The 14,214-nt window shown below is 44.8% G+C and overlaps 1 protein-coding gene across 4 annotated transcripts in view; it reads right to left on the bottom strand.

The window, feature by feature from the left end:
* The window catches only part of LOC112258223 (unconventional myosin-IXAa-like), a 322,882-nt gene that overhangs the window by 99,700 nt on the left and 208,968 nt on the right, over positions 1-14,214 (bottom strand). For all 4 annotated transcript variants that reach the window (XM_042325783.1, XM_042325696.1, XM_042325721.1 and 1 more), the window contains exons 6-7: positions 12,611-12,711; positions 11,551-11,677 (exon numbers count right to left, since the gene is read on the bottom strand). In XM_042325783.1, coding sequence (XP_042181717.1) covers positions 11,551-11,677; positions 12,611-12,711 — 228 coding nt within the window. The remainder of the gene's footprint in view (positions 1-11,550; positions 11,678-12,610; positions 12,712-14,214) is intronic.

The raw sequence follows: 14,214 nt of genomic DNA, 5'->3' as shown, positions 1-14,214 counted from the left end.
TAGTCTTTAAAATAGTCTTTACAATGGTCTTTACAATGGCCTTTACAATGGTCTTTACAATGGTCTTTATAATGGTCTTTGTAATGGTCTGTAAAATAGTCTTTATAATGATGTTTATAAGGGTCTTTAAAATGGTCTTTATAATGGTCTGTACTGTAAACAGCTGCATTTGAGGGGGGAACTAATCTGATTTAATTTCATACTTCCTGGTAATCCCCAACTGGGTGTCAAGCTAATTCTACTGCTCACTGATTGGTTGGTTCTGCATGGTAACAGGACTTAAAAATCTGCTCTGCTGTTATGTTAAAACATTTCTTAATCAAGCAATTGGGAGATGTGCTCTAAGGCACTAGAGCACTGGTTTTCTAATTCCCAATGTAACAATGGCTGTGACACAGACCGAGTCAAAACTGAACCTGGAACTGTGTTACTGCCACAGTTGCATCACTCAATACTACTAGCTCAACCTAGCCTAGCCCTCCTGGGACCCTGAGGTCCGGCCAGAGGATCTAGTCTATCATCTCTACCATCTGACACTGCTCCACTCTCTCTTCCTGTTCTGCCCCAACAGGAAACAGGGTGTCCGAGCCAGTCATATTACCATTCATGCATCAGTCGACGCTACAACCAACTAGCATTCCCTGAAGTGCTGCTCACACGACAACACAGTGTAGTAAACATATTAACTCAGCAAAAAAAAAGAAACCTCCTCTCACTGTCAACAGCATTTATTTTCAGCACACTTAAACATGTGTAAATATTTTTATGAACATAACAAGATTCAACAACTGAGACATAAACTGAGCAAGTTCCACAGACATGTGACTAACAGAAATGGAATAATGTGTCCCTGAATAAAGGGGGGGTCAAAATCAACAGTAACAGTCAGTATCTGTTGTGGCCACCAGCTGCATTAAGTACTGCAGTGCATCTCCTCCTCATGCACTGCACCAGATTTGCCAGTTCATGCTGTGAGATGTTACCCCACTCTTCCACCAAGGCACCTGCAAGTTCCCGGACATTTCTGGGGGGGATGGCCCTAGCCCTCATTCTCCGATCCAACAGGTCCCAGACGTGTTCAATGGGATTGAGATCTGGGCTCTTTGCTGGCCATGGAATAACACTGACATTCCTGTCTTGCAGGAAATCACACACAGAATGAGCAGTATGGCTGGTGGCATTGTCATGCTGGAGGTTCATGTCAGGATGAGCCTGCAGGAAGGGTACCACATGAGGGAGGAGGATGTCTTCTCTGTAACGCACAGCGTTGAGATTGCCTGCAATGACAACAAGCTCAGTCCGATGATGCTGTGACACACCGCCCCAGACCATGACGGACCCTCCATCTCCAAATCGATGCCACTCCAGAGTACATGCCTCGGTGTAACGCTCATTCCTGCGACGATAAACACAAATCCGACCATCACCCCTGGTGAGGTAACCCAGGACTGTCAGTGAAGAGCACTTTTTGCCAGTTCTGTCTGGTCCAGCGACGGTGGGTTTGTGCCCATAGGTGACGTGTTGCCGGTGATGTAAGGCAGGTCCTCACCAGACATCAGGCCTACAAGCCCTCAGTCCAGCCTCTCTCAGACTATTACGGACAGTCTGAGCACTGATGGAGGGATTGTGCGTTCCTGGTGTAACTCGGGCAGTTGTTGTTGCCATCCTGTACCTGTCCCGCAGGTGTGATGTTTGGATGTACCGATCCTGTGCAGGTGTTGTTACACGTGGTCTGCCACTGCGAGGACGATCAGCTGTCCGTCCTGTCTCCCTCTAGCGCTGTCTTAGGCGTCTCACAGTACAGACATGGCAATTTATTGCCCTGGCCACATCTGTAGTCCTCATGCCTCCTTGCAGCATGCCTAAGGCATGTTCACACAGATGAGCAGGGACCTGATTCTAGATTTAACGTGATAGGTCACCTGATTCTAGATTTAACGGGATAGGTCACCTGATTCTAGATTTAATGTGATAGGTCACCTGATTCTAGATTTAACGTGATAGGTCACCTGATTCTAGATTTAACGGGATAGGTCACCTGATTCTAGATTTAACGGGATAGGTCACCTGATTCTAGATTTAACGGGATAGGTCACCTGATTCTAGATTTAACGGGATAGGTCACCTGATTCTAGATTTAACGGGATAGGTCACCTGATTCTAGATTTAACGGGATAGGTCACCTGATTCTAGATTTAACGGGATAGGTCACCTGATTCTAGATTTAACGGGATAGGTCACCTGATTCTAGATTTAACGGGATAGGTCACCTGATTCTAGATTTAACGGGATAGGTCACCTGATTCTAGATTTAACGGGATAGGTCACCTGATTCTAGATTTAACGGGATAGGTCACCTGATTCTAGATTTAACGGGATAGGTCACCTGATTCTAGATTTAACGGGATAGGTCACCTGATTCTAGATTTAATGGGATAGAATCGTTAGTTAATAGAAAAGAACAGCACAAGGACAAAACTACATACATTTAAAAATGGCACACGTAGTCTACATTCAAAACATATAGTCGTGGCCAAAAGTTTTGAGAATGACACAAATATACATTCTATATACAAGTCTGCTGCCTCAGTTTGTATGATGGCAATTTACACCAGAATGTTATGAAGAGTGATCAGATGAATTGCAATTAATTGCAAAGTCCCTCTTTGCCATGCAAATGAACTGAATCCCCCAAAAACATGTCCACTGCATTTCAGCCCTGCCACAAAAGGACCAACTGACATGTCAGTGATTCTCTCGTTAACACAGGTGTGAGTGTTGACGAGGACAAGGCTAGAGATCACTCTGTCATGCTGATTGAGTTCGAATAACAGACTGGAAGCTTCAAAAGGAGGGTGGTGCTTGGAATCATTGTTCTTCCTCTGTCAACCATGGTTACCTGCAAGGAAACACATGCAGTCATCATTGCTTTGCACAAAAAGGGCTTCACAGGCAAGGATATTGCTGCCAGTAAGATTGTACCTAAATCAACCATTTATTGGATCATCAAGAACTTCAAGGAAAGTGGTCCAATTGTTGTGAAAAAGGCTTCAGGGTGCCCAAGAAAGTCCAGCAAGCGCCAGGACCGTCTCCTAAAGTTGTTTCAGCTGTGGGATCGGGGCACCACCAGTACAGGAATGGCAGCAGGCAGGTGTGAGTGCATCTGCATGCACAGTGAAGCGAATACTTTTGGAGGATGGCCTGGTGTCAAGAAGGGCAGCAAAGAAGCCACTTCTCTCCAGGAAAAACATCAGGGACAGACTGATATTCTGCAAAAGGTACAGGGATTGGGGTAAAGTCATTTTCTCTGATGAATCCCATTTCCGAATGTTTGGGGCATCCGGAAAAAAAGCTTGTCCGGAGAAGACAAGGTGAGTGCTACCATCAGTCCTGTGTCATGCCAACAGTAAAGCATCCTGAGACCATTCATGTGTGGGGTTGCTTCTCAGCCAAGGGAGTGGACTCACTCACAATTTTGCCTAAGAACACAGCCATGGATAAAGAAAGGTACCAACACATCCTCCGAGAGCAACTTCTCCCAACCATCCAGGAACAGTTTGGTGACGAACAATGCCTTTTCCAGCATGATGGAGCACCTTGCCATAAGGCAAAAGTGATACCTAAGTGGCTCGGGGAACAAAACATCGACATTTTGGGTCCATAGTCAGGAAACTCCCCAGACCTTAATCCTATTGAGAACTTGTGGTCAATCCTCAAAAGGCGGGTAGACAAACAAAAACCCACAAATTTTGACAAACTCCAAGCATTGATTATGCAAGAATGGTCTGCCATCAGTCAGGATGTAGCCCAGAAGTTAATTGACAGCATGCCAGGGTGGATTGCAGAGGTCTCGAAAAAGAAGGGTCAACACTGCAAATATTGACTCTTTGCATCAACTTCATGCAATTGTCAAAAGCCTTTGACACTTATGAAATGCTTGTAATTATACTTCAGTATTCCATAGTAACTTCTGACAAAAATATCTAAAGACACTGAAGCAGCAAACTTTGTGAAAATTAATATGTGTGTCATTCTCAAAACTTTTGGCCACGACTGTACACAAAAACTATGTAGGTAAAACAGGAGAGAGGCGTTGTGCCGCGAGGTGTTGCTTCATCTGTTTTTGAAACCAGGTTTGCTGTTCATGTGAGCAATATGAGATGGAAGGAAGTTCCATGCAATAAGTGCTATGTATAATACTGCTTTCTTGAATGTATTCTGGATTTGGGGACTGTGAAAAGACCCCTGGTGGCATGTCTGGTGGAGTGTGTGTGTGTGTCAGAGCTGTATGTAAGTTGACTATGCAAACACTTTGGAATTTCCAACACATGAATGTTTCTTATAAAAACAAGAAGTGACAAAGTCAGTCTCTCCTCAACTCTTAGTGAAGAGAGACTGGCATGAATAGTATTAATATCAGCTCTCTGATTACAATGAAGAGCAAGATGTGCTGCTCTGTTCTGGACCAGCTGCAGCTTAACTAGGTCTTTCCTTGCAGGACTTGACCACATGACTGGACAATAATCAAGATAAGATAAAACTAGAGCCTACAGGACTTGACCATATGACTGGACAATAATCAAGAGAAGATAAAACTAGAGCCTGCAGCACTTGACCATATGACTAGACAATAATCAAGAGAAGATAAAACTAGAGCCTGCAGGACTTCACCATATGACTGGGTGATAATCAAGAGAAGATAAAACTAGAGCCTGCAGCACTTGACCATATGACTAGACAATAATCAAGAGAAGATTAAACTAGAGCCTGCAGCACTTGACCATATGACTAGACAATAATCAAGAGAAGATTAAACTAGAGCCTGCAGGACTTCACCATATGACTGGGTGATAATCAAGAGAAGATAAAACTAGAGCCTGCAGGACTTCACCATATGACTGGGTGATAATCAAGAGAAGATAAAACTAGAGCCTGCAGGACTTCACCATATGACTGGGTGATAATCAAGAGAACTAGAACTAGAACCTGCAGGACCTGCTTTGTGTGGTGTCAAACAAGCAGAGCATCTCTTTACTACAGACAGACCTCTCCCCGTCTCTACAGCCATAGAATCTCTATGTTTTGACCATGACAGGTTACAATCTGAACCCAACATATAGGCTTGTTTGACTCCAATGCTTGTAAACAAAAATGTGAACGTAAACATACACTGTGTATCATAACATGGTTAAAACACACATGTTGATATCTTGGATGGTCAGTCCTTGCATCCATAGCTCTATGAATTTGAGAGTGGTTACAAAAACAGAGGCGGGGTGTCCACTTGACCATGGTCGAGTTCGTTTTGCCGGTGCTGACCCGGTGCTGACCCGGTGCCTCAGGTGCAACGGCGTAGCCACGGGTAGGTTTGACCCCCCCCAAAAAAGTTACTATTATAATTCAATATACATTTTAATTTGTAATATTTTATTACATTTTTAAAAGAAATGGATGTGAGATTTATTTTCTATGGGTAATGTTTATTATTAATGTTTATTAATTAATATAATGTAACAAAGAAATAGTCCGTGACAATCAAGTTTGCTTCCAACTATTGGTTACATTTTTATTTAAATCATACGGTGGTTTACATGCAACGTCACGTGGATAGTGCATAAGCTAGCACGCTCTACCACGCTAGTTTACTCGAAGTGACTCACCAGCTACGGTAATTTAGTAGTTCCAGCAATGGCAAACCAAAATGTTGATCGCTGGGGTTTTCAGAAAAAGACATCTGGAGGAAAATGTGCGTTTGTCTGAGAATAATTTGGATCAATCTACCGATAGCTTCCAGAATGAGACATTAACAGGTGGCGCCAGGATAGACACAACCACAATCGCCATCACAACTGCCAATGCCACGTTGAGCCAGGCATGTTCACCTACCCCACCGTCTCCTCTCGTTATTGATCGACCGACAGATTTGTCTGCCGTTGATGAACCAGCCTGTCAACCAAAGCTAGCAACGTTCCCTTCAAGTATGATAAACGGCAAAATCACACTGCTTCTCTTCAAGGTGGTATGACCTTCAATTTCATCTCAAAGTATGACTCAGAAATACAAAACAGGCTTAATGCGCTACCTCACAATGCCACACTTATGAGCCCCGGAATTCAGAACGAGTTTCAGCATCGTTGTTACTGTGGAGGATAAAAGATGAAGTTCATTCTGCGTCTTCCACGTATTTTGTCAAACTAGCAGATGAATATAAAGATTAATCTAAACAAGAACTTATTGTTGTGTGTGTCCAATACATTCATGATGGAATGCTTAAAGAAAAGAGCTGTTGGGTTTAATGAAACCGCTGATTTATCTGCACAAGGAATTTCTCTGAGAATACTTAGTGTTGTAACCCCTGGAGTTGGATCCCACTGTGGGTTTTTATGTCGATGGCGCTTCAGTCATGTCAGTGTAACAGTTTTGCTTCTGTCCCTCTTTTCTCCCCTACCTGGGCTCGAACCAGGGACCCTCTGCACAAATCAACAACAGCCACCCTCAAAGCATCGTTACCCATCACTCCACAAAAGCCGCGGCCCTTGCAGAGCAAGGGGAACAACTACTTCAATGTCTCAGAGCGAGTGACGTCACTGATATAAACACTATTAGCGCGCACCCCACTAACTAGCTATCCATTTGACAGCGGTTACATCAGGGAACAGAGGAGGGGTACCTGTCCTACTAAAGCAAACATTTAACCAAGCGGTATATGTGCATTGCCACTCCCACCGTTTGAGTTTGGTTCTGTGCAGCGCGGCAAAAGTGTCAGTACCTTTTTATGGACACAGTAATACATCAGCTACACACATTTATGAGTGGATCCCACAGACATGCTGGATTCATAGAAGTACAGAAAGAGTTGCATCCCCATTAGACTCATGTATCGATCTAGAAAGATCCACGGTGGAGTTCAAAGTCAGGGTCTGTGAGTAAAGTGCTGTTAACGCTAGATGTCATTTTCAGAGGTTCTTGCAGAATTTTCAGAGGCTTGTGGACGAACCAAATTAGAAGCCGATGACCTCTTACAACAAATCCAGAACAAGACGTTTTTATTCCTGTTAGTCACGTTTAGTAAATTGTTTTGACATTTAGTGATTTTGCGATGAAGGGATTACAAAGCTCTACATTCTGTGACGGACTGTATTGGTTTAATTGAAATCCTCAAAAGCAGCTTTTCTACGTTCAGAGAACTCAGGGGGAGACTTTGATCAAGTTCTAAACTAACTGAAGAGATGATGATTAAGAATGATATTAGTCATTGGGATGTGACGACATCACGGCAGCGAAAACGGACTGTAAAATTGGCAGACAGTCACAACTTCATTAGGGAAAACATCCAGCATCAAGAGTGACAGTGACCTGAGGCAACTTTGGAACAATATTCTAGACCGACAGATTACTGAGTTGAACTCAAGATTTCAAGAAGACACATATGGGATCATGCAATGGGATCATGCAAGAGGCAGCCTCCTTTTCCAAAGAATCCCAAACCTGCGGCCTTAAAGAGCAGCTGAAGACCACATGCGATCATTATGCAACATCAAGTGAGGATGCTGAATTCACTGTTTTTATTCAGCAGTTGAGTCTCAAAATGAAGATGGGAAAGAGTGACTTTTCCTCCATAATGAGTGGACTCGACAGCTGCCCTGATGATATTTTCCCTGATATAAACTCTCTGTTAAGGATCCTTGTCACACTTCCAATGACATCATGCAGCGTGAAGAGACTTTTCTCTACAACAACTAGGATAAAACATCGTCTTCACACATCAGTGACCAGGGCCCAACTGAACCACTTCAGTTTGCTGTCTTTAGAGCGTCAACTGACAGATCCATTGGATTGTGATGAAATCATCACCATATTCAACTCAAAGCCTCACCGGCTGCACCTTGTGATGTAGGTCACGACTTATTGATACGTCTACTAAAAGGTAAGGTACCTTTTTATAGTACTACTGGCCGTCGTGGTATAAATGGTAACATCAAATATAGGCTTGTTTGCCCATGGAGATTAAAGTGCGTCTGAAGATGAGTTTTATGTTGTTGGCAACTGGTCTGAAGTTACCGTCTTATTTTAATATGCTGCAACAGGTAATTATTTGTTTATGTAACGAGGTTGCTCCGAGTACTATGCACTAGTATAAAACGATTGTATTACGAAATAATAAGGTGTGCGTGGCAAAATAAATGTAATAAACAAGGAGAAAAAATACCTATCCAAATATTTCTAGGCCTATCCAAAAATAATAATCTGACTGGGCCATGCAAAACAAAACTGGTTTAAACTGCAGATTCTAGCTTTATTAAGGCAGAAAACCCTGCCTTATTTGATTAACATGCCACTGTGTCTACAGTACCAGAGCATTGAGAAACCCCAGTATTTCCCTTCATGGTGCTTCTACTCCCACCGACCCGGAACACGTGGCGAACAGGTGCGTTCTCACATCACACGGTCACATGAGTCACATGTTCCTCACTGGTGGCACAACACGACTCCCTTAAAAAAAGAAAACAGTTCCCCTTTCTGCATAATACCCCCGAGGGCATAGTTGTCAGGCGTTCTGACACACTTTGGTCATTGTTTTGTCCAAGGGCACTTTTAGAAGTGGGAGGGGTTATGTTATTCCCCCTCCCTCCCATACCCTCCCATACAAATATATATATGTAGGTTTTAAATGTCTGTGTGCATAAGTAGCAGTTGTGTCATGGATATGACAGTGTTATGTAGGTTTTAATGTCAGTGTCCTATAACAGCTAATGACAATTGATGGAGCTCTCCTTCCGTCTTTAAAGCACAGCACCATAATATGCCTGTGACAATGACATACAACATGATGGTGAGAGAAATTCTCAGTTGGCTGCCAGTATTAGTGCTATCGCTGAGAAACCACAGTGGAAGTGATGTGTTGTTAGAGTCCATAGCTGAGCAGAGCACAGGATGTAGGTGCTGTGGTTTAGGAGGTGAAACAGGGCACAGGGTGTAGGAGCTGTGGTTTAGGAGGTGAAGCAGGGCACAGGGTGTAGGAGCTGTGGTTTCGGAGGTGAATCAGGGCACAGGGTGTAGGTGCTGTGGTTTAGGAGGTGAAGCAGGGCACAGGGTGTAGGAGCTGTGGGCCTGTCTAATGCAAGCCCAATCCCTCAAGGTACTTGTGTGTGTTTGTTAGCACTGCGATAGAAACGTGAGACAGAGTACTGGAACTACAAAAAAATACAATGCTGTGCCTACCGGGTGGCGCAGTGGTTAAGGGCGCTGTACCCATCAGACACTCTGGGTTCGGGACCAGGCTTTTGTCGTAACCAGCCGCGACCGGGAGGTCCGTGGGGCGACGCACAATTGGCCTAGCGTCGTCTGGGTTAGGGAGGGCTTGGCCGGTAGGGATATCCTTGTCTCATCGCGCACCAGCGACTCCTGTGGTGGGCCGGGCGCAGTGCGCGCTAACCAAGGTTGCCAGGTGCACGGTGTTTCCTCCGACACATTGGTGCGGCTGGCTTCCGGGTTGGATGCGCGCTGTGTTAAGAAGCAGTGCGGCTTGGTTGGGTTGTGTATCGGAGGACGCATGACTTTCAACCTTTGTCTCTCCCGAGCCCGTACGGGAGTTATAGTGATGAGACAAGATACTACTAAAACAATTGGATACCACAAAATTGCGGAGAAAAAGGGGTAAAAATGTAAAAAATATATATAAAAAATATATAAAAAATTACAATGCTTTTTCTCTCACCATCGAGCTGATCTGAACAGTACTGTTCCTGCAGGGTTTCAATTCAACATGATTCCAGCAGGGTTCCAACATGATTCCAGCAGGGTTCCAACATGATTCCAGCAGGGTTCCAACATGATTCCAGCAGGGTTCCAACATGATTCCAGCAGGGTTCCAACATGATTCCAGCAGGGTCCCAACATGGTTTCAACATGGTCCCAACATGGTTTCAACATGGTTTCAACATGGTTCCAGCATGATTCCAGCATGGTCCCAACATGGTCCCAACATGGTTTCAACATGGTTTCAACATGGTTTCAACATGGTTTCAACATGGTCCCAACATGGTTCCAGCATGATTCCAGCATGGTCCCAACATGGTCCCAACATGGTTTCAACATGGTCCCAACATGGTCCCAACATGGTTTCAACATGGTTTCAACATGGTTTCAACATGGTCCCAACATGGTTTCAACATGGTCCCAACATGGTTTCAACATGGTCCCAACATGGTTTCAACATGGTCTCAACATGGTTTCAACATGGTCCCAACATGGTCCCAACATGGTTTCAACATGGTTTCAACATGGTTTCAACATGGTCCCAACATGGTCCCAACATGGTTCCAGCACAGTGGATGTATAACCAGGCCACAGTACAGCTTCACCTGGAAAGGCTTGGATCAGTTCAGTCATGTGAACAGGGTACAACATGTCTGCTTTAAGGAGAACGATGCGATGAACCCAAAAATAAAGACGCTCTTCTGAGCACATAAACAAGTTCTGAGAAGAAGTATAAACAGTTATTCTCCGGACCTCTTCCGTTCTGAAACCAGTTTTCTCTGGTTCTGTCCAGTTCACACATCTGCCATACTTTCAACGCCATCGGTGCTTTCTGTTGATGTTCTGTCTCCCACTTACGTTCCTCAGAACTGGAACAAGCCCCTTGTCTAATCGTGTTGGTCCAATATGACCGGCTCAGTGTGTTGTGTTGGCGCTAAACAGGGCTCATGTGGGCCCGGCCACCATGTATTTAGAGAGTACGGTTGTACGCACACAATAATGTGATTATTGTGGATAGTCATATAATAGTTCAATTAAAAACGTTTACGTGCGTGCTGTGTGTTAAACACGACTCTGGCAGTCGTGGGCTCCAGTCTTTGCAGCATCCCGGGCTCCAAAAAACATCTCAGTGTTGAAAATCATCAAGAAGCCAAATACGTCGCAAAATGATGAACGATCAAATTATACGCTGCATGTGAACTCATTTCAGGCTACATTTTCCTCGTCTCCAAACTGGAGGATAGACAGTGAGTGACTAACAACGTTCTGTTGTAACTACTCTGAGTCACATACTCGGGCTAATCTTTCAGCTGTTCTCATTCATTAGAGCCATGAAAATACTGAGAATTCAACACATCGACTGCAGCTCATGCGCTATATGATATAAATGACTATATCATGTTTCTTTCACAGTTGCCAAATAGTTCAACAGTTCCGTGTGTACAGTGTTCACATCTCTGTGTCTGTCTGTAAACCTGCGCTGAGGAAATTGAATACACATACCTTTTGAAAAACATATGTTAACACCCTCTCTACTTGGTCACGGAATTATAAAAAGATGGAGTTTCTCTTTCAGCCATAACTAAAGCCTCTACTGAAGTTAATAACATTACAGACCTGAGAACAGCCCTCAAACTAATAACTGTCGTAGCGTACCTGAAACCATGCTGAATGATTGGATGAATGGCAGGATGAATCAATGGATGGATGGATGATGGATGGACGGACGGACTGATAAATTCACAAATGAACGAATGAATAGATGGATGACCAATAGACATGGAGGTTCACCTGGAGCAGCTCTGAGATGGTAGGCAGCACATCTGGGTTACAGATGTCTATGGAGTCATCTCTGTAGGTCTTCTTCTTGTAGAGGATGTTGCCCAGGTAGAGGATAGCAGACAGCAGAGAGAAGATCCTACCAGACAGAGAGGAGAGAGTCAGACAGCAGGGAAAAGATCCTACCAGACAGAGAGGAGACAGAGAGAGTCAGACAGCAGGGAGAAGATCCTACCAGACAGAGAGGAGAGAGAGAGAGTCAGACAGCAGGGAGAAGATCCTACCAGACAGAGAGGGAGAGAGAGAGTCAGACAGCAGGGAGAAGATCCTAGCAGAAAGAGAGGAGAGAGAGAGAGAGTCAGACAGCAGGGAGAAGATCCTACCAGACAGAGAGGAGAGAGAGAGTCAGACAGCAGGGAGAAGATCCTACCAGAGAGGAGAGAGAGTCAGACAGCAGGGAGAAGATCCTAGCAGAAAGAGAGGAGAGAGAGAGAGTCAGACAGCAAGGAGAAAATCCTAGCAGAAAGAGAGGAGAGAGAGAGAGTCAGACAGCAAGGAGAAGATCCTACCAGACAGAGAGGAGAGAGAGAGTCAGACAAGAGAGAGAAGATCCTACCAGACAGAGAGGAGAGAGAGAGTCAGACAGCAGGGAGAAGATCCTACCAGACCGAGAGGAGAGAGTCAGACAGCAGGGAGACGATCCTAGACAGAGGAGAGAGTCAGACAGCAGGGAGAAGATCCTACCAGACAGAGAGGAGAGAGAGAGTCAGACAGCAGGGAGAAAATCCTAGCAGAAAGAGAGGAAGAGAGAGAGTCAGACAGCAGGGAGAAGATCCTACCAGACAGAGAGGAGAGAGAGAGTCAGACAGCAGGGAGAAAATCCTAGCAGAAAGAGAGGAGAGAGAGAGAGTCAGACAGCAGGGAGAAGATCCTACCAGACAGAGAGGAGAGAGTCAGACAGCAGGGAGAAGATAGAGACATAACGACTAAGGGATACAGGGAGAAAGAGAAAGATGGTGGGATAGAGAGAGAAAGACAGGCAGACGTGTGTGTGAGTGTGTAATATACATACTGTTTGCGTGTGGCAGGCAGGAACCCCACCATGTCCATGGCCAGTTGCAGTCTCTCAAAGTCGTGCTTCAGGTCCTCCCCTTCCACTGTTAAGCAGTCCTGCTGGAGTAACAAGCACTGATGTCAACACACAACATTAAGAACACCTGCTGTTTCCATGACATAGACTGACCAGGTGAATCCAGGTGAAAACTATGATCCCTTATAGATGTCACTTGTTAAATCCACTTCAATCAGTTTAGATGAAGGGGAGACGGCAGGTTACTGAAGGATTGTTAAGCCTTGAGACATGGATTGTGTGTGTGGGCCATTCAGAGGGTGAATAGGCAAGACAAAAGATTGAAGGGCCATTGAACGGGGTAGTGTAGTAGGTACCAGGCACACCGGTTTGTGCAACTCAATATTAGGGAGGTGTTCCTAATGTTTTGTACACTCAGAGTAGTCTGTACAACACTACACACTGAATAGTAGGGTTGCAAAATGCAAAACCTTTACTGAAATTATGTAGATCTAATAGGAGAGTGTTCACTAGACCACAGACACAAGACATCACAGTGACCAATATAGAGCACAGTCCATTAGACCACAGACATCACAGTGACCAATACAGAACACAGTCCACTGGACATCACAGTGACCAATACAGAACACAGTCCACTGGACATCACAGTGACCAATACAGAACACAGTCCACTAGACCACAGACATCACAGTGACCAATACAGAACACAGTTCACTAGACCACAGACACAAGACATCACAGTGACCAATACAGAACTCAGTTCACTAGACCACAGACATCACAGGGACCAATACAGAACACAGTCCACTAGACGACAGACATCACAGTGACCAATACAGAACACAGCCCACTAGACCACAGGCATCACAGTGACCAATACAGAACACAGTCCACTGGACATCACAGTGACCAATACAGAACACAGTTCACTAGACATCACAGTGACCAATACAGAACACAGTTCACTAGACATCACAGTGACCAATACAGAACACAGCCACTAGACCACAGAACACAGCCCACTAGAGGTGAAGGCTGGTCAGACAATAGCAGTGAGACAACAACACAATGAAGGATATCAACACACCTGTACCAACCCAGCACCAAATCACCCCACAGTCAATCACGGACAACAAAAAGAAAACCAGCCCATTGCGGACCCCGATGTCTTGCTCCCAGACAAACTAAACAACTTCTTTGCTCGCTTTGAGGACAATACAGTGCCACCGACACGTCCCGCTACCAAAACCTGTGGGCTCTCCTTTACCGCAGCCAACGTGAGTAAAACATTTAAACGTGTTAACCCTCGCAAGGCTGCCGGCCCAGACGGCAACCCTAGCCACGTCCTCAGAGCATGCGCTGACCAGCTGGCTGTTGTGTTTACGGACATATTCAATCAATCCTTATCCCAGTCTGCTGTTCCCACATGCTTCAAGAGGGCCACCATTGTCCCTGTTCCCAAGAAAGCTAAGGTAACTGAGCTAAATGACTACCGCCCCGTAGCACTCACTTCCGTCACCATGAAGTGCTTTGAGAGACTAGTCAAGGACCATATCACCTCCACCCTACCTAACACCCTAGAC

The sequence above is a fragment of the Oncorhynchus tshawytscha genome, linkage group LG01, assembly GCF_018296145.1.
Source record: "Oncorhynchus tshawytscha isolate Ot180627B linkage group LG01, Otsh_v2.0, whole genome shotgun sequence".
In the NCBI taxonomy this organism is placed as follows: domain Eukaryota; kingdom Metazoa; phylum Chordata; class Actinopteri; order Salmoniformes; family Salmonidae; genus Oncorhynchus; species Oncorhynchus tshawytscha.
This window is presented reverse-complemented; position numbering and strand designations above follow the sequence as displayed.